Source organism: Macaca mulatta, chromosome 15, assembly GCF_049350105.2.
Source record: "Macaca mulatta isolate MMU2019108-1 chromosome 15, T2T-MMU8v2.0, whole genome shotgun sequence".
Taxonomy (NCBI): Eukaryota; Metazoa; Chordata; class Mammalia; order Primates; family Cercopithecidae; genus Macaca; species Macaca mulatta.
In genome coordinates, this window is record NC_133420.1 from 119,996,298 (window position 1) to 120,017,451 (window position 21,154).

The window sequence follows — 21,154 nt, forward strand, 5'->3', positions numbered from 1 at the left end:
AATACTTGGTATTCAATGGTAGAGTTAATAAAAGTCTGTGCAAGGGACAGAGGAAACCTACAATTTGCCTCAATCCCCATTATTTTGGCCTATTTTGCTGACATTTTCTGTCCCTTAAACCCACTTGCATTTTCCTCCAAGCCTTTGAGTGAGGGAAGTTCCTCCTCCATCTATTGAAATCCACTGCATTCTTCCCTGTACTTTCGGTCAACCTCCTATCCCTGCTGCACCTTATACATTTCTCACAGTATTTAACGAATTTGCTCTGTGTAGAACTGTTTTTTTCCTTGTGAAAATTATACTATTCTATCTCTTGACCATGTCTTAGCACTTTTTTTAATTTTCCAAAGAAACCAAGCGGCGATTTAAATTATTTTCTGTGGCTACTTACAAACTTAACGTTTCTGGAAATTTAGGATACCAATAGAGTCTTGTCGGCTTTCCAGGTTTGCAGGACCTACAGGGTATGCAATTCCTGTAAGTCACCAATCTTGAGGAAATTTTAGGGAAATGCAGTGGCAGGGATGGGAGTAATGTCGGCCCCCTCAGTTTCCTTATTAGTAAATCTTCCTCCTCTTCAGGTGACTGCTCAAAGGTCACCTCAGCGAGAGGCCTTTCCGGACTAGCCCATCCCGTCCTAACGCCTAGACTCTTGAGGCCCAGGGGACAAGAGTAAATCACGGCCTCTCAGTTTCTAGTCGCTGCTGCCTTGGTGGAGACTATCTCGAATATCCCAGCAATAAAAGGCAGATCTGAGATTCCCTTAAGCTACTGAGTCCCCAGCCCAGAAGACTGGGGGATCCGCATTTCCCGCAAGCTCCCCACAGCCCTCCACATGCAGCCCGCGCAGGTCCAGTGCCGCGGCCGCCGCGTACTTCCGACCGGAAGGAAGGGGAGGCTCTGTCGCTTTTCTGTGACGCACTTCCTGGCGTCGCCTGCGAGGGCGGAAACGCTTTGTCTGTCAGGCCAGCCGACAGCCGGCTGCTGGTCTCCCTAACGCGGCCTCCTCCGCGCCTCGCGCCATGGCGTCGGAGGGGCCGCGGGAGCCCGAAAGCGAGGTAAGGGCCGCCCAGGCCGACGGGAACTCTCTCGGCAGCCTCAGCCTGTCGGCCTGCCTCGCACTGGGGCCTCGGTCGGGCGGTGACTGGGCTGGTCCAACGGGCGTGGGTCGGATGCTGGTGACGGCACGGGAGCGCCCTACCGGGTGGCCACGATCTTCGCGCCCCGCCCAGGGTCCGCCTTGGGGTGGCGGTCAGCGGCCGCAGACCCCGCCCACAGTTAGCGCCGCGTCTACGGTGCGATGTCACCAAGCGCAGTGACTGCGGCCCAGCGCCGCGCTCCTCGCAGTCGGGGCGGGGGGACTCTGGCGAGCTTCCCGCGCTCTTGGGAACGGATAGATTGTTTTAAAGGACCCTGCGTTTTTCTGAACGTCGTTCTCCGGTCTACGTACTCAGCATTGCCACTAGAAGGCGCCCTGGCGATCGCATGCATTATTTTCAGACCCATAAAATTGTCGGTGAAAGTCAATGTCTTACGAAGTAACTAAAAACTAAAGAAAGAAATCTACTGAATTCAAATTTCAAAGGCTCGTGGTGATATTTTCTGGCAAAGCAAGGTTTGATATTTCAATAAAGCAAGACTTAGGGGTTCATGAGTAAAATGCATATATGCTTTTGTGCAACTTTTTCAAGAAAATGTAATGGAAATAAACGTCTGCAGTGTGTTTTGGGTGCTGTAGTTAAACATTCCACGTGTATGTTTGACTGCAGTAGTTGTACTGTGTGCCTTCTACAGTTCTGTTATTTCTAAGTGAATCTCTGGTAAAACACCCTTATTCCAAGATTAAAATTGCAGAAACGTTATCAGGTGTGATCTTAACTATATAACCTGGGTTGAATTTTATTTCCACTTGAACTCTTAATGTTTGTGGACTACTGCCTTTTCTAACAAAAAAAGCATTGGGGAGAAATCGTTAGCAAGCAGGTGCTTGTCTTTACGAGGCAGAAGTGTTTAAACAACATCGGGAACATTTCTGGGGCTATTAGGAACACCTCTTGGGTTTTTTGTTTGTTTACATTTGCTTGATCTCTGAATGTTTGTAGCCAAAACCTCATTTTTTTCCTCAGGGCATCAAGTTATCAGCAGATGTCAAACCATTTGTCCCCAGATTTGCCGGGCTCAATGTGGCATGGTTAGAGTCCTCAGAAGCATGTGTCTTCCCCAGCTCTGCAGCCACATACTATCCGTTTGTTCAGGAACCACCAGTAACCGAGTATGTATCTTTCTAAATGTCTTGCCTGGGACTTGCTTTTTGGATTTAATGGTGATTAGACTTTCAAATACTCGGCAGTTACTGCACTCAAGTTCTGCAGATGGCAGAGAATGCTCTTCAGTCAAGAAGAGTCTGAGCCAGTAGCACAACTTAACTGTAAACTGTGCCAAAAAACAGAAGCTTTAATTCCCCTTTTTTTCCTTCATACTCATTGTTATTTTCGGCAAAGAAGTGATAGAGACTGCATTGCATTTGTTAGTAAGAAATGCAGTTTCAGGCCAGGCGCTGTGACTCACGCCTGTAATCCTAGCACTTTCAGAGGCCGAGGTGGGTGGATTGATCACCTGAGGTCAGGAGTTCAAGACCAGCCTGGCCAATATGGTGAAACCCTGTCTCCACAAAAATACAAAAGTTAACCAGGTGTGGTGGCGGACACCTGTAATGCCAGCTGTGGTGGTGGACCCCTGTAATGCCAGCTATTCGGGAGACTGGGGCAGGAGTATCCCTTGAACGCGGGAGGCGGAGATTGCAGTGGGCCGAGATTGCACCACTACACTCAAACCTTGTAAAAAAAAAAAAAAAAATCCCGTTTCAGGGTTCATTTGTTCATATGGTTTAAAATTATATCATGTATCTAATGGGAGATGAAATGTGGAAGGAAGGGCAAAGGAAGGACCAGATAAACATACTCCTCATTTTTAAGGTTAACGTTTTAAAATCTTGTTCAGGGAAGGGGAGGGGACTAGCAACCATAGTTGCCTCTGTGTGGATAATGTTTTGGAAATTGTTGACTTTTGCTTTCCACCGTTTTACTTTATATCTGTTATATGGAGAGGAATTTTACACATTTCAGGTTTAAGTTCATCTAAATTTGAGTTGAAAGAAGGCTTATATTTTTCCTTACATTTTCTTTTTCATTCTCAAGATTCATTCTCTAGGTATTTACAAAATGGCTTCCTCTTGTAGCTGAATTTAGACAAAAAACATTAATCTTTCACATAATTGTGTAGATTTATTTGTAGACCTATTTTTAAGATTTGCATCAGGTGTAGTTCTAATCTAAGAATCCTTGTGCTTTGTTCTTCTTTGATATGATTCAAACTTGTTTCCTTTTATTTGTGCCTGCATGGTGTGATTGAAAATAGTTTGTACTGTATATAAATTCTAGAATTATATTTGCAAGAATGAGAATTATAATGAATAAGAAAATCATTGAGCTGTCTGGTGTATTTAGGAAATACTGAAAGTTGTGTTTTTTTGACAAAAGTTGAAACACTACCTTTATGTGCTGGAATTTGGTCTTTGGTAGGAATACCCTATTTTTCCACTGCATTTCATCCATTGGAAAGGGGAGTTTGGCGTGGGTCTCACCTGAGTTGTTCCCTACCTTGAGTGTCTCACATAACAAAATACAAAAATATATATCAGTGATAAGAGCTCAAAGCCATCTGCTAGGTGGTATTCCAGTTACTCAAAATAGTTGTGGAAAACATTCACATGGCTGAAGCAACATTTTGGCAGTAACATGAGTGGAGACTAATCAGAGACTCAAGAATGGGCAGTGCTGAATTTAAAAATTAGTTTTCTTGGCCGGGTGTGGTGGCTCACGCCAGTAATCCCAGCGCTTTGGGAGGCTGAGGCGGGTGGATCGCGAGGTCAGGAGTTCAAGACCAGCCTGGCCAAGATGGTGAAACACCATCTCTACTACAAAAATACAAAAATTAGCCAGTTGTGGTGGCAGGCGCCTGTAATCCCAGTTACTCAGAAGGCTGAGGCAGAGAATTGCTTGAACCTGAGAGATGGAGGTTGCAGTGAGCTGAGACTACGCCACTGCACTCCAGCTTGGGAAACAGAGCATGACTCTGTCTCAAAAAAAAAAAAAAAGTTTTCTTAACTCTCTTTTTTTTTTTTTTTTTAGCTTTGATTTATGACCAAGGAAAAGTATTCATGCCTGGCAAGAACACAAGGATAAGGAAGGCATTAAGTTGAAGAGGAAGAGTTAGAAAGGAAAAGAGCCTTTAAAGTGGGGATGAAATAATGAGACTTCACATAGTTGAGAATTGGTTATCTGGGCAATTCTAATATAGATTAAAAATTGCATTGCTATAGTCAAGATTACATGTAAATGTAATCTTGCTGCTGTGACAAAAGGAATAGAAGTTTCTGAAACAACTATTTCCTTTTTTTTTTTTTTTTACTTATTCAACTACATAGCATCCTAAGTCATCTTTGTATGTCCCCTTCCCTCATCTTTCCTTAAAGAAAGTATAGTAACCTTTTCCAGAATCAGTCCTCCAGTACCTTTCACAGTGCACTCAAGGATGCTCATTTATTCGTTTGGAATTAATTATTGGAAGTCTTCCATAGTTTTGAAGTGATGGAGATGAAAATGAACATACCAGACTCTTCCATATTTATGTTATAGGACAAGACAAAGAAATTAGAAGTAGTCTGACAGATAACATTTGCCATGTTTGGAAAATACTGATTATTTACTGATAATCAAATTTGCCTATGCAAACAAGTTTGTTCCAAGTAATGTCCGTTGTCATCGTATATCCTTTGTGACAAGTCCTGTGTAACCCATGTATGAGGATGTGTGCCTTTTGTTTGGGTATTATTGTATACTTTCACTTCTTTCATGGTTACCACAATCCATGAGGTGGCAGGCAGATGTAATGTTATTTTTGCACATGGGAAACTGAAGCTAGAAATGTTTGTTCATACTGATTCAAATAGGTGGCACCAGAACCAGAATTAACATGCTGTTCTCTAAAACTGCTACCGCTGTTGACAAGAGGTAGTTGAGCATTTTCACCATCTGTCAATATACTGTGAAAATTTTAGCACCAAATGATGTTTTTGAGTTAAAGCAGATCAGCTATGAGAAGAACTAGTGGTATACAACATCTGTGGGTGTTGTAAGCAGAAAGATAAGAGGTTCTGACTCAGAATGTGTCTGATGGGTGACATAAGAAGGGTGCAGAGGAGACTGCACCAGGGAAAAAGACAGAGATAGAGCCTTGGAGGGCAGGTGAGAGCCAGGCAAGCAAAGTCCAGGCCAGGGAGCTTTTCAAGTCATGTGATGGTCAAGCCAGACCCAACGGGTGCCTGGAGGAAGAGGCAAGAAGGAGGTACTGGGAGACCTGGAAGCCATTGGTAGGAAAGGGGCAAAGGGCAGTGGAGCCAGAAGACCAGCAGGTATTGCACAGGTACTCAGACATTTTGATTTTAGTGCGGATGGGGCAGCGTAGGACAGTGAATGAGAAACAGGTGTGTTACTGTGGGTTTAGGGTCATCTGGACCACTCCTGGCATCTGGAATTTCCCAGATATGCCATTTGAAGCCACACCAGATGCTGTGAGTTACTGCTTTGATATTCTGTATTTTGTGTTGTTTTCTGCATGTAATTGTGTTTGCACTGGATGGAAATGGAAAATACCAACTTTCCAGAGGAGGAAGGACCGGTGAGGGGACAGAAACCCAGATGACTTATCCAGAATGGAAAACTGGATTGTGATTGAGCTAGGACTCCAACCAAGGTCTGCTGACTCCTGGCTGAAAATTTCCTGGATGGCAGCAGTCGTCAAAACCAATGGACCCTGTCCCTGCTTTTCTTTTTAGCTACATTTCATTTATCTGTTCATGTATCTATTTGTTGGACTTGGGAATAGTCTTTTTCACATTTCTTTTTTCTGTCAACCCATCTTCTTTTATGAAGAACAGATTATCCACCTTCCCTGACACTTGCACCCCACTAGCTTTTCTGAACTACAAGCAAAATACAGCACAGAATTCACAGGAACATGTAGGCAGTGGGATGAGGCTTTGAGCCTCTTTTCTACAAAGAGCTAGTCCTCAGTGCTGTATGTTTGGAGCAGTGCTAGGCCAGTTGTTTTGTGGGACAAAGGTCAGTAAAAAGGGTGTTATTTGATTTTTAATTGGGAATATTTCATGTTAAAGTTACTTACTTGTAAGTAAAAGATCTTAGAAAATCTAAGTTAACATATCATGAAATAGTATACAGTGAGATGAGGTAATCTATGATTAAGTTCTGGATAGAAGTGAAAGCAGTAAACATTATTACATTATAGGTAGAGCCTGTAGTCTTCCTTTCTTATTCAGTATAGTCTCTTACTTGCAGCGCATTCGAAATATGATTTCTAGTAAGCAATGCTTATGCTCATAGCTCCTGACCGCGTAACAGTTTGAAGGTCTTACAGGGTGTGTCATGATTAGGTTTGGATTTTTCTGCCTTTCAGTGTACTGGTACATTTTGGAATAGCTCTGGAAATTAACAGAAACATTTGCTGGAATGAGGAGGTCACTATTTGTATTTTAAATCAGTTAGCATTTTGTCATTGTATCAGCTTTCATGGGGAAAAGGTTGAAACCTGTAGCCTTGTATCAAATTGGCTAAAAATGAAAAATTAGTGTTAAATTATATTTTGGTTTAGTCTAGCAGCTTGGGATAAATTGAGGCAATAGCAGCTTTCAAAGCTGGCATCCATCTTGTTAGTAAGTGTGTAGTTTCCATCCACAGTGCCATGCAGTGTCTCCTTTGCACTCTGGCCCTGACAGTCAGCAAAGCGCAGGATGTCATGGTGGGTTTGGAGCAGGGAAGTGCTGGAGAAAACCATTTGCAGCAGGCCTGATGGAGATATTGCAGGATATTGCGTCCTCCCTCAGCGAGAGAATGGTCTTTTGGGGCATTTTGGCCAGGGTTGCTGGAAGGGCTTTCCCAAATACTTGGTAGCAGCTGAGTGAAAAGCTGTTGGAGCATCTTCTGGCCCTGTTGATGTTTCTTATGGACTTCCAGCTCATTAGTGAAAAAAATAGAGTCAACATCTTTCTTTGTAGGAAAGAAGCACTCAGAGATTTTATTTGGCTTTTAATTAAGGATATTTCAATGCTAGAGTGAATGGTCTCAAAAATATTAAATGTTAAGTTTGAATTAGTTTATTACAGAAAAGCTTCTTGGTTTGCAGTATGAAATCTGCAACTAAAGTTTACACTTTTTACTTAGGCAGAAAATATATACTGAAGACATGGCCTTTGGAGCTTCAACTTTTCCACCTCAGTATTTATCTTCTGAGATAACTCTTCATCCATATGCCTATTCTCCTTATACCCTTGACTCCACACAGAATGTTTACTCAGTGCCTGGCTCCCAGTATCATTATAACCATCCCAGTTGTTACCGAAGTTTTCAAACAGTGAAGCATCAAAATGAGAACGTGTGCCCTCTCCCACAAGAAATGAAAGCTCTGTTTAAGGTGAGTAATGATGTCATTTTGTTGTGTCCTTTAGTTGGTTGCTTTAATGTTTAAAATGTAAAGAAATGGTAAATTTGTACATCGTATTTAAGCACTGTGTATTTTTTTGTATTTAACCTTTCAAAAATTGTTGAATTATGAATACTTAAGATTTTGGTACTTTAAACTTTTTATAGTGGTGGTTTTATTTCATGTTGCTTTTTAATCTTTCCTGCAGAAAAAAACCTATGATGAGAAAAAAACGTATGATCAGCAAAAGTTTGACAGTGAAAGAACTGATGGAACTATGTCATCCGAGATAAAATCAGCTAGAGGTTCACATCATTTGTCCATTTATGCTGAGAATAGTTTGAAATCAGGTAAAAATAACCAACTATGTAGTATAATGCCAGCCTACCGTATGTGCCCCAGAGACATTCCTGCTGTGTGTACAGCTGTTTCTGTGGGCTTGTTCATTATGACTACTCCAAGAAACGAAAACTGGGCCTGACACAGCTTAGGGCGTCCGACTTCCTAAGCAATTCTAGAGGTCTTTCTTCCCAGGGATGGGATTATTATTTGGTACCTGTTGCATTGTGGGATCTTAAGTGCCTATAATTTGTATTATTTGGTATATACATTTTTCTCTTTTCATTGACTTCACTCATAAACCATCTGGTACAAGGGATGTTTTAACTATTAACTGTAATAACTCTGGTCTTATAATTAAATGAGGGGCTTCATGAAGCTGCAGCCTACCTTATCCATTGCATTTCAGGAGAAAGATGGGAAAGAGGTTATGCGTTTTATGCTACCTGCTTCCCTCTAGTTTATTCCAGCAAACTGAAAGATGGAAAGTTACTAGCACAGAAAATTCGTTAGAGTCCCTTTAAATTTGCAATACTCTAAAATGTATATTAAGAAAAATTAAAATGCCCAGCTGCACAGTCAGGTTAAGGTAACTATTTCATCAGCCTTAGCATTACAGTTATGCCTCACTTACTGATGGGGACACATTCTGAGAAGTGTGCCCTTAGGTGATTTCGTCATTGTGGGAGCATTTAGAATGTACTTACACAGACCTAGATGGTATAGCCGACTACCTAGCTAGGCTATATGATACAGCCTATTGTTCCTAGGTTATAAACCTTTATACCATATTCCTGTACTGAATACTGTAGGCAACGGTAACATAGTGGTAAGTATTTGTGTATCAAAATATAGAAAAAGTACAGTAAAAATATAGTTAAAAGATACAAAATATTTTACCTGTATAGGGCACTTACTGTGAATGGAGCTGGCAGAACTGGAAGTTGCTCTGGGTGATTCAGTGAGTGAGTGGTGTGTGAATGTGAAGGCCTAGGGCATTACTGTACACTATTGTAGACTTTCTAAACATTGTACACTTAGGCTACATGAAATTTATGAAAGTATTTTTTTCAGTAATTAATCTTAGCTTATTGTAACTTTTTTACTTTATAAATTTTTAATTTTTTTAACTTTCTGACTCTTGTAATGATACTTACCTTTTGTAATAAAACACAAACATGCAGAAAAACCAAAAATATTTGGCTTGGACAAAAAATTCTTTCTTTACATCCTTATTCTATAATTTTTTTTAAACTTTCTACACTTTTTAATTAAAAACGAAGACATAACCACACACATTAGCCTAGGCCTGTACAGGGTCAGGATCATTTGTATCACCACTGTCTTCCACCTCCACATCTCGTCCCACTGGAAGGTCTTCAGGGACAGTAACATGCATGGAGCTGTCATCTCCTGTGATAACAATGCCTTGTTCTGGAATCCCTCCTGAGGCACCTGCTTGAAGCTGCTTTATACTTAACTTTTTCTTTTGTCATTTTGGGTTTTTTTTGAGACATAGTCTCACTGTGTTACACAGACTGGAGTGCAGTGGCGCTATCTTGGCTCGCTCACTCCAACCTCTGCCTCCCAAGTTCAAGCAATTCTTGTGCCTCAGCCTCCCAAGTAGCTAGGGGGCATGTGCCCCCACACCCAGCTAATTTTTGTATTTTCTTTTATTTTCCTTTTTTTTTTTTTTGAGACGGAGTCTCACTCTGTCGCCCAGGCTCGAGTGCAGTGGCGCAATCTCTGCAAGATCGGCTCACTGCAAGCTCCGCCTCCCGGGCTCACGCCATTCTCCTGACTCAGCCTCCCAAGTAGCTGGGACTACAGGTGCCCGCCATCTCGCCTGGCTAGTTTTTTTGTGGTTTTTTTGGTAGAGACGGGGTTTCACCGTGTTAGCCAGGATGGTCTCGATCTCCTGACCTCGTGATCCCTCCGTCTCGGCCTCCCAAAGTGCTAGGATTACAGGCTTGAGCCACTGCGCCCGGCATGTATTTTCAATAGAGTTGGGGTTTTACCATGTTGGCCAGGCTGGTCTCAAGCTTGTGGCTGCAAGTGATCTGCCTGCCTCAGCCTCCTGAAGTGCTGGGATTAAGGCATGAGCCACCTTGCCCTGGCCAAATTTTTCTTTTGTAAGCAGAGGGAATATATACTCCAAAGATAAAAAGTATAATACATACATAAACAAGTGATATAGTTGTTTATTATCATTATCAAGTATTATGTACTATACATCATCATATGTACTATACTTTTGTATGCCTGTTAGCTCAGTAGGTTTGTTTACACCAGCATCACCACAAACGTGAGTAATGCATTGCACCATGACATTACCAGTAGGCAATAGGAATTTTTCAGCTTCATTACAATCTTGTGGGGCTGTTGTATACGTAATCCATTGTTGACCAGACCATCACTATGTGGCACGTGACTGTACATACTCCTAAAATGTGCAGTGCATTTTGGTTTTTCTGCACAATGGCCCAACCAGAGTGATTGATATTTATAACCTTTATACTTTTACAAAGGAAGGTGAACAACACTGGTAAGAATTACGGTGTTTTGACAACAACCTGTTGCATCGATAGCAATAGTCTTTCTACTCTGCAATTTTTGCTTGAGTACTGGTCATCAAACAGTAACTAAATTTTTATTCTTAATTTTGTAATTACAGATGGTTACCATAAGCGAACAGACAGGAAATCCAGGATCATTGCAAAAAATGTATCTACCTCCAAACCTGAGTTTGAATTTACCACACTGGACTTTCCTGAACTGCAAGGTGCAGAGAACAATATGTCAGAGATACAGAAGCAACCCAAGTGGGGACCTGTCCACTCTTCCTCCACCGACATTTCTCTTCTAAGAGAAGTAGTAAAACCAGCTGCAGTGTTATCAAAGGTGAGGTGAGGGTTTCTCTCTTACTTTTTCTTTTTCCTTGGTACACACTTTTTAAATTGTCTCACTTCAAACATTACACATTAAATCCTGCTGTGGGCTTTGATGTCCATGGAGCTGGGGAGGATGCATTGGGGGAGACCTTTCATTGTGCACTTAGATGACCTTAGTTAGAACAGTTTACAATGAGGCTGTAACATCTAGTGCAGCTATTGTTTTATTTTTGTTTGTTTGTTTGTTTGTTTGTTTTTTTGGAAACGGAGTCTCGCTCTGTCACCAGGCTGGAGTGCAGTGGCGTGATCTCGGCTCACTGCAACCTCCACCTCCCGGGTTCAAGCAGTTCTCCTGCCTCAGCCTCTGGAGTAGCTGGGACTACAGGTGCACGCTTCAGGTGCACGCTGCCACGACCGGCTAATTTTTTTTTTGTATTTTAGTAGAGACGGGGTTTCATCATGTTGCCCAGGCTGGTCTTGAACACCTGAGCTATGGCAGTCTGCCCGCCGTGGCCTCCCAACGTGCTGGGATTACAGGTGTGAGCCACCGTGCCCGGTTGCAGCTAGTGTTCTAAAAGAATCACCTAGTATAGCTTTTTTTTTTTTGCGGGGAGAGAGTCTCACTCTGTCGCCTCGGCTGGAGTGCAGTGGTGCGATCTTGGCTTCTTGGCTCACTACAGTCCCCGCCTTCCAGGTTCAAGCAATTCTCCTGCCTCAGCCTCCTGAGTAGCTGGGACTACAGGTACACGCCACCACATCTAGCTAATTTTTTTGTATTTTTAGGAGGGATGGGGTTTCACCATATTGGTCAGGCTGGTCTCAAACTCCTAACCTCAGGTGATCCACCTGCCTCGGCCTCCCAAAGTGCAGGGATTACACGATTGAGCCACCATGCCCAACCTAGTATACTCCTTTTTATGTGGTAGCTGAAAGGTGTCGTAGTGCCTCAGAAGGAAAAGATTCTAGCAGAGTTTAGCTGCTTTGACAGCCCATTTTCAACACACTATTTCTAGCATTCTGGTAGTACTTTTTCCAATACAGAAAAAAAAGACTTTTAAAAATTGAAATGCATAAAGTCCTCACATAATGTTGTCAATAGGTTCTTGGAAACTGCAACGTTAAATGAAAGGCCGTAGTAGGTCCCCCAGTAACATTTTCTTCACTATCATTTTGATGGTGATGAAAAAAAGCAATTGGTTTTGTTTTATGTTGTTTTGTTTAAAGTCACAGTTTCCAAGAACCTGTCCATGGTGCTAAGTGAGGACTTAACTATAGTAATATTTAAAACTGCGTAGTGTAACTTCTGAATTTTCCAGGCTTTTATCTACATCTTTGTCTTGTTAATGATGCAGCAAATTCAGGAAAACTTATTACAGCAGGTAATTCACTTTGTTACACATTTGATCTCAAAGTTTTAGTCCACCAAGTTGAGGCATTTCTCTCAAATGGATTGATTTGAGACTTCCAGGAAGAAATGGTGTCTAGTTAGTAGTTCCTAAAATGGCTTGTGATGAATTTCCACTGAAGGAGCAGTGGAGTACATGCCAGTACCAAGGCAAGCAGAAAGAAGAAAGATAAAGAAAACAGGTCTCACCTGTTCACTTTACCTCTTGAGTTGAGAAAGGATTTGTTTCCTGCCCTTGGACTTCTGTTAGATGCCTGGACACTAAGGCCTGAAGGCTCAGTGACAGTTGCTGGTAATGTGTAGAAGATATGCCATTGTGTAGCAGTTTGCATGCAGGACCCTCACACTGTTGAACCTCACACTGTTGTAGCATGGTGCTTTACTGTCAAAGAGCTGGGAGAAGTCAGGCCAACTGATGGCTATCTAAAAATCATAGTTCCATCTGACCTGCTCCACGGGCTCCAGGCTGGGTTTGTGCAGTGGCTGAATAGCCACAGGGCTCCTGGTCTTCATCACGTACAGCTCTCATGAGTACCCTACAGAAGTAGTCCAGGATGCTGTGTAAGCCTCAGGGTCGGCTCGTGGAGTGAGCAGGAGTATGACTGGTACTTTATATCAAGGCCACTTGTTACATGTGACTGTTAATGTATTTGAACATACGAAGTAAGATAGAAGATACACATACTGATTGCTCTATTAATAGTCACTTGCACTCTTGAATTACGTTTGGGCTTTTTAAAAATTTATTTTCCTTCTAAAAGAAACTTTTTCCTGATGATATTAGTAATGTCTGTAAGTGACAAAAAATATATATATTTGTCTGAAATTGTACAACCAAAAGAAAAGCATGCTTGACACATAGTCTTTTAAAAATGGTCTATTGTGGGAATTTCCTTCACTGTATGATTATAAATATGTACAGTCTTACATTTGAATTTTTTAAAACTTTGTTGGTATTTTTTCCATGTCATTAAGTATTTTTTAAAAACAGCTGTTGCATTGGATCTCTCATACTGATATGTATAATTTATTTACCATTCTTGAACAGGTAGGCTATTTCTAATTTTTTACTGACCTTGGTGAGCATAAAAGTTATGTTTACTAAAAGAACAGGCTGTGTTTTAATATTATTTTTTATTCCTGGACTCATGTTGTGAATTGGCAAATGGGTAAATTTGTGAAGCATATGAATTTTAAAAATTATTTTAAATCCATTATCTACTTAATGGATTCAACTTTGAATCTTTTAATTTACTTTTACCTCTGATATTAGTCACTTGGAGGAGCCTTTTTAATATACTTGATCCCCCCATACACATAGTGTCATTGTATATCTTATGTTTAATATGTGAGACAACTTTCTGTCTTCATAAAACGGGGCATAGATTGCAGGCTTACATTTGTTGTCAAAAAACAGGGCATACATTGCAGGTTCACATTTGTTATAAAACAGGGCATACATTGCAGGCTTAAATTTGTTATCTTTGTAGACATTTTGATGGACTATTGGACTTCAGTGTGTGGGCCTAGTGAATGATGGCTTTTGCATTTACATGGGATCATTGCAGCTTTAAGAGTTGTGTGGTGCATCTGTGCCAACTTGGAAAGTTTGTCAGTGGTATGGTAAAGTTTTTTTAAAAGTTGCCACAATATTATGTGTGGTGTGATTCCATTATGGGAATTCATATAAAAATATGATACACAAATGTTTATATTATAGGCAAAGAAATAGAAGGATACTAATGAAGCTATAGATGTGGGTGGTGTTTTCCTCTAGGGAGTGAGATTTAGTTGAAGGAAGTAATTTAACTTTTCGCTTTGTGTACTTATATATTTGGAAATTTTAATTAGCATATATTTTGCAGATTTTAAGAATGGCAAGGGAAGCTATATTTTAAAATTAAATGATTACTTGGAATTTGAAATGGAAAATAACTGCTTTGGCTTTTTTAAAAAAATAGATTTTATTTTTGAGAGCAGTTTTAGGTTCACAGCAAAGTTGAAAAGAAAGTACAGCGATTTCCCATATGCCCCTTGCCTGCACACACACACACACACACACAGAGCTTCCTTCATTATCAACATCTTGTGCTAGAGTGATGCATTTGTTACAATTGGTGACCTGCATCGACATCATCATCACCCAAAGCCCATCGTTTGCATTAGGGTTCACAGTTGATGTTGTGTCTTCTAAGAGTTTGGGGGAAATACATAATGATGTGTGTCTACCGTAGTAGTATGGTACAGAGTGGTTTCACTGCCCTAAAAATCTTCTGTGCTCCACCTGTTTATCCTTCCCTCCCCTCAACCCCTGCTAACTACTATCTTTTTATGGTCTCCACAGTTTTGTCTTTTCTAGAATATCATATAGCCGGAATCATGTAGTATGTAGCCCTTTTAGATTGGCTTCTTTCGCTTAGAAATGTGCATTTAAGTTTCTTCCATGTTTTTTCATGGCTTTGATAGTGCATTTCATTTAGGGGTCCATAATAGTTCATCATCTGGATATACCACAGTTTACCCATTCACCTACTTAAGGACATCTTGGCTGCTTCCAAGTTGTGGCAGTTACAAGTAAAGCTGCTATAAACATCCGTGTGCACGTTTTTGTGTGGACATAAGTTTTCACCTCCTTTGGATAATTACCAAGGAGTGTAGTGGCTAGATGATGTGGTAAGAGTATGGTTAGTTTTATAAGAAATTGCTGAACTATTAAATATCTCCCAAAGTGACTATCATTTTTCATTCTTACCAGCAATGAATAAGAATTTCTGTTGTCAAAGTGTTCTGGATTTTGATATGTAGTGTTATCTCCTTGTTTTAATTTGCATTTCTCTGATGACATCTAATGTGTTTGCTTTTTAGGGTGAAATAGTGGTGCAAAATAATAACCCAAATGAATCTGTAACTGCTAATGCTGCTACCAATTCTCCTTCATGTACAAGAGGTAAAAGTGGCTACAAAAATACTAATTTTTTAAATGTCATATATTTTCTAAGTTCATTTTTAACTCTAGTGCAATTGAAATGGTTTTTGTTGTAAAACCTTAAGACAGCTAATGACTTGTGAGTAACCTAACATCAATGTTAGTTTAGAAAGTTAAAGTAAGTAAATGAGATCCCACATCCACACACAAGGAGTATAAAATAAGAGACAGGAATTCTAAATGAAGTATACATCCAATTCAGTGAGAAATTTTATGAACTCAGCAGTGACTACTTCCTTTAGTATTGCCTATTCTCAAAAGTTTTTGAGACCGTTAAAAATTGAGAACCCCAAAGAGCTGTTGTTTATTTGGGTGATACCTGTCAACATTTGCCCTATTCAAAGTTCAAACAAATTTGCTTAAAATAAACAATAAGCATATTGCATTTTAAGATAGCATATTTTTATGAAAACCATTTTTCAAAATTAAAAAGCTGTAGTGCAGAGAGCAGCCTTGCTTTCCACTTGTGCAGCTCTGTCATCTGGCTCTGTAGATTTGCCATGGCATTCACCTGCCTCACAGTCCTGCCTCATACAGCATTTGGAAGACTCCCAGGTGGTCTCATGAGAGAGGGAGAGTAGGGAAGGCAACTAACGCGTTTGTACTCCAGAAGAACGGTTTTGAATCCATAGACACCTGCAGGGGTCATGGGAGCCTCCTGTCACACTGTAAGGACTGCTCATCTGTCCTGTCCTGGCCAAGAAGTAATATACTCAGAGAGAGTTCCAAGTACCCTGCTTTGAAATTTTTACAGTAGCTTGTCCTAACAGACACTTTTACAAAATGATTCCAAATTTATTCATAGGGTGTTTTCTTCTGTGTTCTCATGTTTGATATGTATGTGGTTGAGTGATGGTCTGTACTTCACAGGCTGCTCTGAGGATGTGTAGTTCTGTAGTGAGGAGAACAGTCTTGTCTTACCCTTGGGGGTAGCCACAGGCTGCTGACAGGTGTTCACCTGCCTGTGTCCTGATAGATGTCTTTTTGTTTTGTCTGTATATAGAGTTTCATGGGCACCTAAAGGAGTAGTGTTGCTGTACTTATGCCTCTGTTCTAAAAGAAATAAATTACCAGTTATTGTGATAGCTGAAGTCTAGTGATCTTTGACTTCTGATGTTAAAGGTACACTTCAAGGTTAGTAGGGACAAAATTTGATCTTTAGTTCGTTAATTTTGTGTGCTTGCCACGTGGACATTTATTGTGGATTGTTGTTTTTTGACTAAAACTACTGTTTGTCTACCCATCTCCAACCCCCAGGTTAAAAAACCAGTTTCCAGGAAAATTAACCTTACAAGTTAAAAGGGAAAAAAATGCAGCATGCATGCCCCAAGAAGAAAAACAAGTTTAGTGACTACTATAGTTTCCAAGAGGATGTTTTCAATGATAGCCTGCATTTAATGATGCTCTGAGCAGTTACCTCATGTAATGCATGTTTGAGTAACTAAGGAATTTCTATTTTACTGTTGAGATTGTTCAACAATTTTGGTTATCTTTGAGCAGAGTTATCTTGGACACCAATGGGTTATGTTGTTCGACAGACATTATCTACAGAACTGTCACCAGCCCCTAAAAATGTTACTTCTATGATAAACTTAAAGACCATTGCTTCATCAGCAGATCCTAAAAATGTTAGTATACCATCTTCTGAAGCTTTATCTTCGGATCGTTCCTACAACAAAGAAAAACACATTGTTCATCCTACCCAAAAGGTACGTGTCACTAGAGACAGAAAGTAGGATGGTGGTTGCCAGGGGCTCAGTAGAGTGGGGAATGAGAAATTATGTATTAATGGCTACAGAGTTTCAGTTTTGCAAGAGGAAATGAGTTTCTGAAGATGGATGGTGATAATGGTTGCACAAAGTGTGAGTGTACTTAATGCCATTGAAATGTTCACTTAAAAATAGTTAAGATGGGCTGCGTGCAGTGGTTCAGGCCTGTAATCCCAGCATTTTGGGAGGCCAAGGCAGGCGGATCACGAGGTCAGGAGATTGAGACCATCCTGTTGAACACGGTGAAACCCCGTCTCTACTAAAAAATACAAAAAAATTAGCTGGGCATGGTGGCAAGTGCCTATAGTCCCAGCTACTTGGGAGGCTGAGGCAGGAGAATGGCACGAACCCGGGAGGCGGAGCTTGCAGTGAGCCAAGATCGTGCCACTGCACTGCGGCCTGGGCGACAGAGTGAGACTCCGTCTCAAAAAAAAAAGTAAATAAAGTTAAGATGGTGTGTTTTATGTTATATATAGATACATATATATGGTACTATTTTAAAAAAAGATTAGGGAAAAGGAGATGTGCATCACATTTTGATTACTTTGATTTTCTGTGCTACTGCATAGTCTTTGTTTTTGAGATGGAGTCTCACTCTGTTGCCCAGGCTGGAGTGCAGTGGCATGATCTTGACTCACTGCAACCTCCGCCTCCCAGGCTCAAGCGATTCTCCTGCCTCTGCCTCCTGAATAGCTGAGATTACAGGTGCTTGCCACCATGCCTGGCTCATTTTTGTATTTTTCATAGAGATGGGGCTTCACCATGTTGGCCAGGCTAATCTCACTCCTGACCTCAGGTGATCCGTGAACCTCGACCTCCCAAAGTGCTGGGATTACAGGCATGAGCCACTGTGCCTAGCCAGGATAGTCTTTTTTTTTAATCCCTCCAAATCCTAACTGTAAGTGGGTTTCATTCTATACTGTAGTCACTAGTCTGAGTTTGTCGTACTTGCACGTTGAATAAAGAATAGGTTGTGAGTCAAGGAATACAAGTGATAGCTTTTCTTTATGAGTGAGAATGTACATTTTGGACCTGTCGACTTAAAATGTCTGTCAGCCATTTTGAATTCTTTAAAGAAGAAATGTTGGCATAAGTTTTTGCTCTGGTGTGTAAAGTTTCTGCCTCTTTTTCCCTCAGTCTTTGTTGAATTTAAATGACTTTTACCAGTATAAGAGTACTAGAAGCAAAATAATTGAATTCCACATTTTATGATCATGTGGTACATGTTACTGATTTTTGGTTAGTGGAATTTATTTATTTGTTATATGATAGCATTCAGGATAGATTTTTTTTTCCCTTAAGTAATTTTAGTGCTTTTTTTTTTTTTTTTTTTTTTTTCACTGCAGCTGTGACCTCCCTGGCTCAAGCAATCCTTCCACCTCAGCCTCTCTAACAACTAGGACTATAGGCATGCACCAACATGTCCAGCTAGTATTTGTATTTTTTATAGAGGCAGGGTTTTGCCATGTTTCCCAGGCTGGCCTTGAACTCCTGGGCTCAAGCAGTCCTGCCTCAGCCTCCTAAAGTGCTGAGATTACAGGCATGAGCCACCACACCCAACTTTGTTACATTTTTATTGTTTCCTAGAACTGTTTCTTCAAGAGCCTTTTTTTATTGATCTAGATACAGTTCTTCATTTTCATTGTGTATGGATACATTATTTTGGGTTGAAATGTGGTCTTGTTTAGCATAACGGTTTCCTTTCTTTTTGAGTATGGGGATACTTTTTGATTTCCAAAAATGTAATTAGCCCATTCCACATAAATGGTAGCTGTGTATTTACAGTGGTGACAATTAGAATGAAGGTAGATGTGTGCTTGTTCCTCATTGCTCTGTGCATGTATTTGAGAGAAAGCAGTATATGTAAGGGAGAGACCCTTCCTTTTGTGTACACACTGAACTTGACTCTCTGTGAAGCCTACCGCCTATTTCCATGGCTCCTCTGGGTGGCCAGGCATAAGCTGGACAACAGCCCACTGTCTAATTTTTTTTTTTTTTTTTTTTTTTTTTGAGATGGAGTCTTGCTCTGTCACCCAGGCTGGAGTGCAATGGCATGATCTCGGCTCACTGCAGCCTCTGCCTCCCTGGTTCAAGGGATTCTCCTGTCTTAGCCTCCCAAGTAGCTGGGATTACAGGTGCCCGCCACCATGCCTGGCTAATTTTTGTATTGTTTTAGTAGAGACGGAGTTTCACCATGTTGGTCAGGCTGGCTCGAACTCCTGACCTCAGGTGATCCACCCACCTCAGCCTCCCAAAGTGCTGGCATTACAGGCGTGAGCCACCGCACGTGGCCCCCGACTGTCTAATTCTTTGTTGCAGCTGCCAAGTCACTCTCAGAGCCAGTTTTCCTAATATGCAGTTAGCATTCTAAGAGTTAACAGATTTTGTTTTATTTTCCCAAGATCTTTTTAAAAAATTTTCTTAATTATAGGTCTAAGAAAAGCTTATTTTAGAAAAATTCTAAAAGATAAGAAGAAAATCAGCATCTCCTGTTATCTTCTAACCCAAATAGCTTTGCATTTTACATAGCTGGAGTGATAGTGATCAAAATGGTTTTTTAAGAAACTTTCTGTATTGTGAAATTTTATTACAGAAATGATAAATGTAACACTTCAAGGATCTACTTACGGAAAAGGTCATCTCTCCCATACTTTTGATGCCTACCTTCAGAGAAACCTGCATTAGCAATCTGGCATATGTCCTGCCTCAGGCTCATGAAAATATGAACAAAGAGGGAGGAGTTTCTCTGTTTCGTTTTGTTTTGTTTTGTTTTGTTTTTCTTAAAATGTGATCATTTTATACACATTACCCCTAAACCTGTCTTTTTCACTTAGAAAAATGTCATGGACAGCTCCTGTGGGTCAGTAGATAAACATACTCTCTTAAATAGCTGCTGAGACTTTTACTTCTGAAGTGTAAATTCCCACTGGGTATAGCAGGGCCTAAAACAAAAAGTTCCCTGCCCTTTTAGAGCCTCCATTCTGATGGAGGGAGGCTGACAACATGCAGACAGATGTAGGACACGTCAGAGAGTGATCAGTGCTCTGAAGAGAAAACCATGGAAATTCCAAGGGTAGAAAGCAACGGGTAGATAGAGATGAGGAGCGGCCCCAGCCTAGCCAAATTCTAGTGAAGGGGCTTCAGTGCAAAGGCCCTATGGCCAAAGCACATTTGACCTTGGATAAGGAGAGGCCCGGGGGGTTAGGGGCCTGTAGGAATGATGAGGTCACATTTAGCAGTCCTTGGATGGTCCCAGGTGTTTGTCTGATTTGAAGGTTCCATGGGTGATTCTGCTATGCAGACAGGTGTGATGGCAGATGACGAACCACTGGGCTGTGCTGATGGAAATGGCCTGCCTAGAATTACATGGAGAGCTTAGACTGGGATCAGGAAGGTCATGAACATCATGATCTCCTCAGGCTAAAAATTAGGTTCTGTCCAAATCCACCAGTTTTCAAAAGGAATTGGGCATTACAACTATTTGAACAAACTTTTTTTCCTTCAGAACTATTCTAGTGAATGCTGGCTTTTTAAAAAACAGGGATGAGGAACCTAACTCTGAATAAAATTGCCATGTGATTATAGGACTTGATATCTTAATTTTGCTGATACATAGTATTAAACATTCTATTGACTGCCCTAAAAACTGACGATTTTTGCTTTGATTTTTTTGTTCTAGTCTAAAGCATCACAAGGTAGCGACCTTGAACAAAATGAAGCCTCAAGAAAGAGTAAGAAAAAGAAAGAAAAATCTACATCAAAATATGAAGTCCTGACAGTTCAAGAGCCTCCAAGGATTGAAGTACATTTATATTTATTACTCACATTGTGTGATATAATAAGTGGGTGTTTCTTAAGAGAAACTTGGGTTCATATTGGTTTCCTAGGTGAAAATCTCCAGGGCTTTTTAATGATCATTTTCTTAGTGCTAAAGCAAAGAGTAACCAGCCACTCTTCTCACCTCTTCATTTTGGCTTCCCAGTTTTCTCAGAGCAGCCACTCAGTGAACACCTGAATGAATGAATGGTCTGGAGACAAAACTACTTGTATCAGAGTTGAATAGTTTGTGTGCCATATTACTAATATTTCCCCTCAGTTATCTGCTTTACCTGTTTTTGTTTTTTTAGTTTTTTTTTTTTTTTTCTTGCTTTAGAATGCTGGCTTTTGCAGGGCCTCCTTTTCTATCCAAAAGTCTTATTATAAAGTG

General features: G+C 40.7%; 1 protein-coding gene across 17 annotated transcripts in view; it reads left to right on the forward strand.

The window, feature by feature from the left end:
* The first annotated feature begins 947 nt into the window (after positions 1 to 947).
* Positions 948 to 21,154, forward strand: part of SECISBP2 (SECIS binding protein 2) — a 49,067-nt gene continuing 28,860 nt past the window's right edge. For 5 of the 17 annotated variants that reach the window (XR_013404936.1, XR_013404937.1, XR_001440186.3 and 2 more), the window contains exons 1-8: positions 948 to 1,058; positions 2,127 to 2,272; positions 7,299 to 7,548; positions 7,766 to 7,907; positions 10,571 to 10,797; positions 15,058 to 15,139; positions 16,679 to 16,887; positions 20,627 to 20,749. Coding sequence is in view for 11 of the 17 variants with exons in the window: in XM_001090657.4 (XP_001090657.3) it covers positions 1,023 to 1,058; positions 2,127 to 2,272; positions 7,299 to 7,548; positions 7,766 to 7,907; positions 10,571 to 10,797; positions 15,058 to 15,139; positions 16,679 to 16,887; positions 20,627 to 20,749 (1,215 nt within the window). In the remaining 6 variants the exon portion in view is untranslated. Of the gene's footprint in view, positions 1,616 to 2,126; positions 2,273 to 7,298; positions 7,549 to 7,765; positions 7,908 to 10,570; positions 10,798 to 15,057; positions 15,140 to 16,181; positions 16,313 to 16,435; positions 16,888 to 20,626; positions 20,750 to 21,154 lie in introns of those variants that run through there. The other 12 variants (XR_013404939.1, XM_015118054.3, XR_013404941.1 and 9 more) reach the window with 10 other exon arrangements.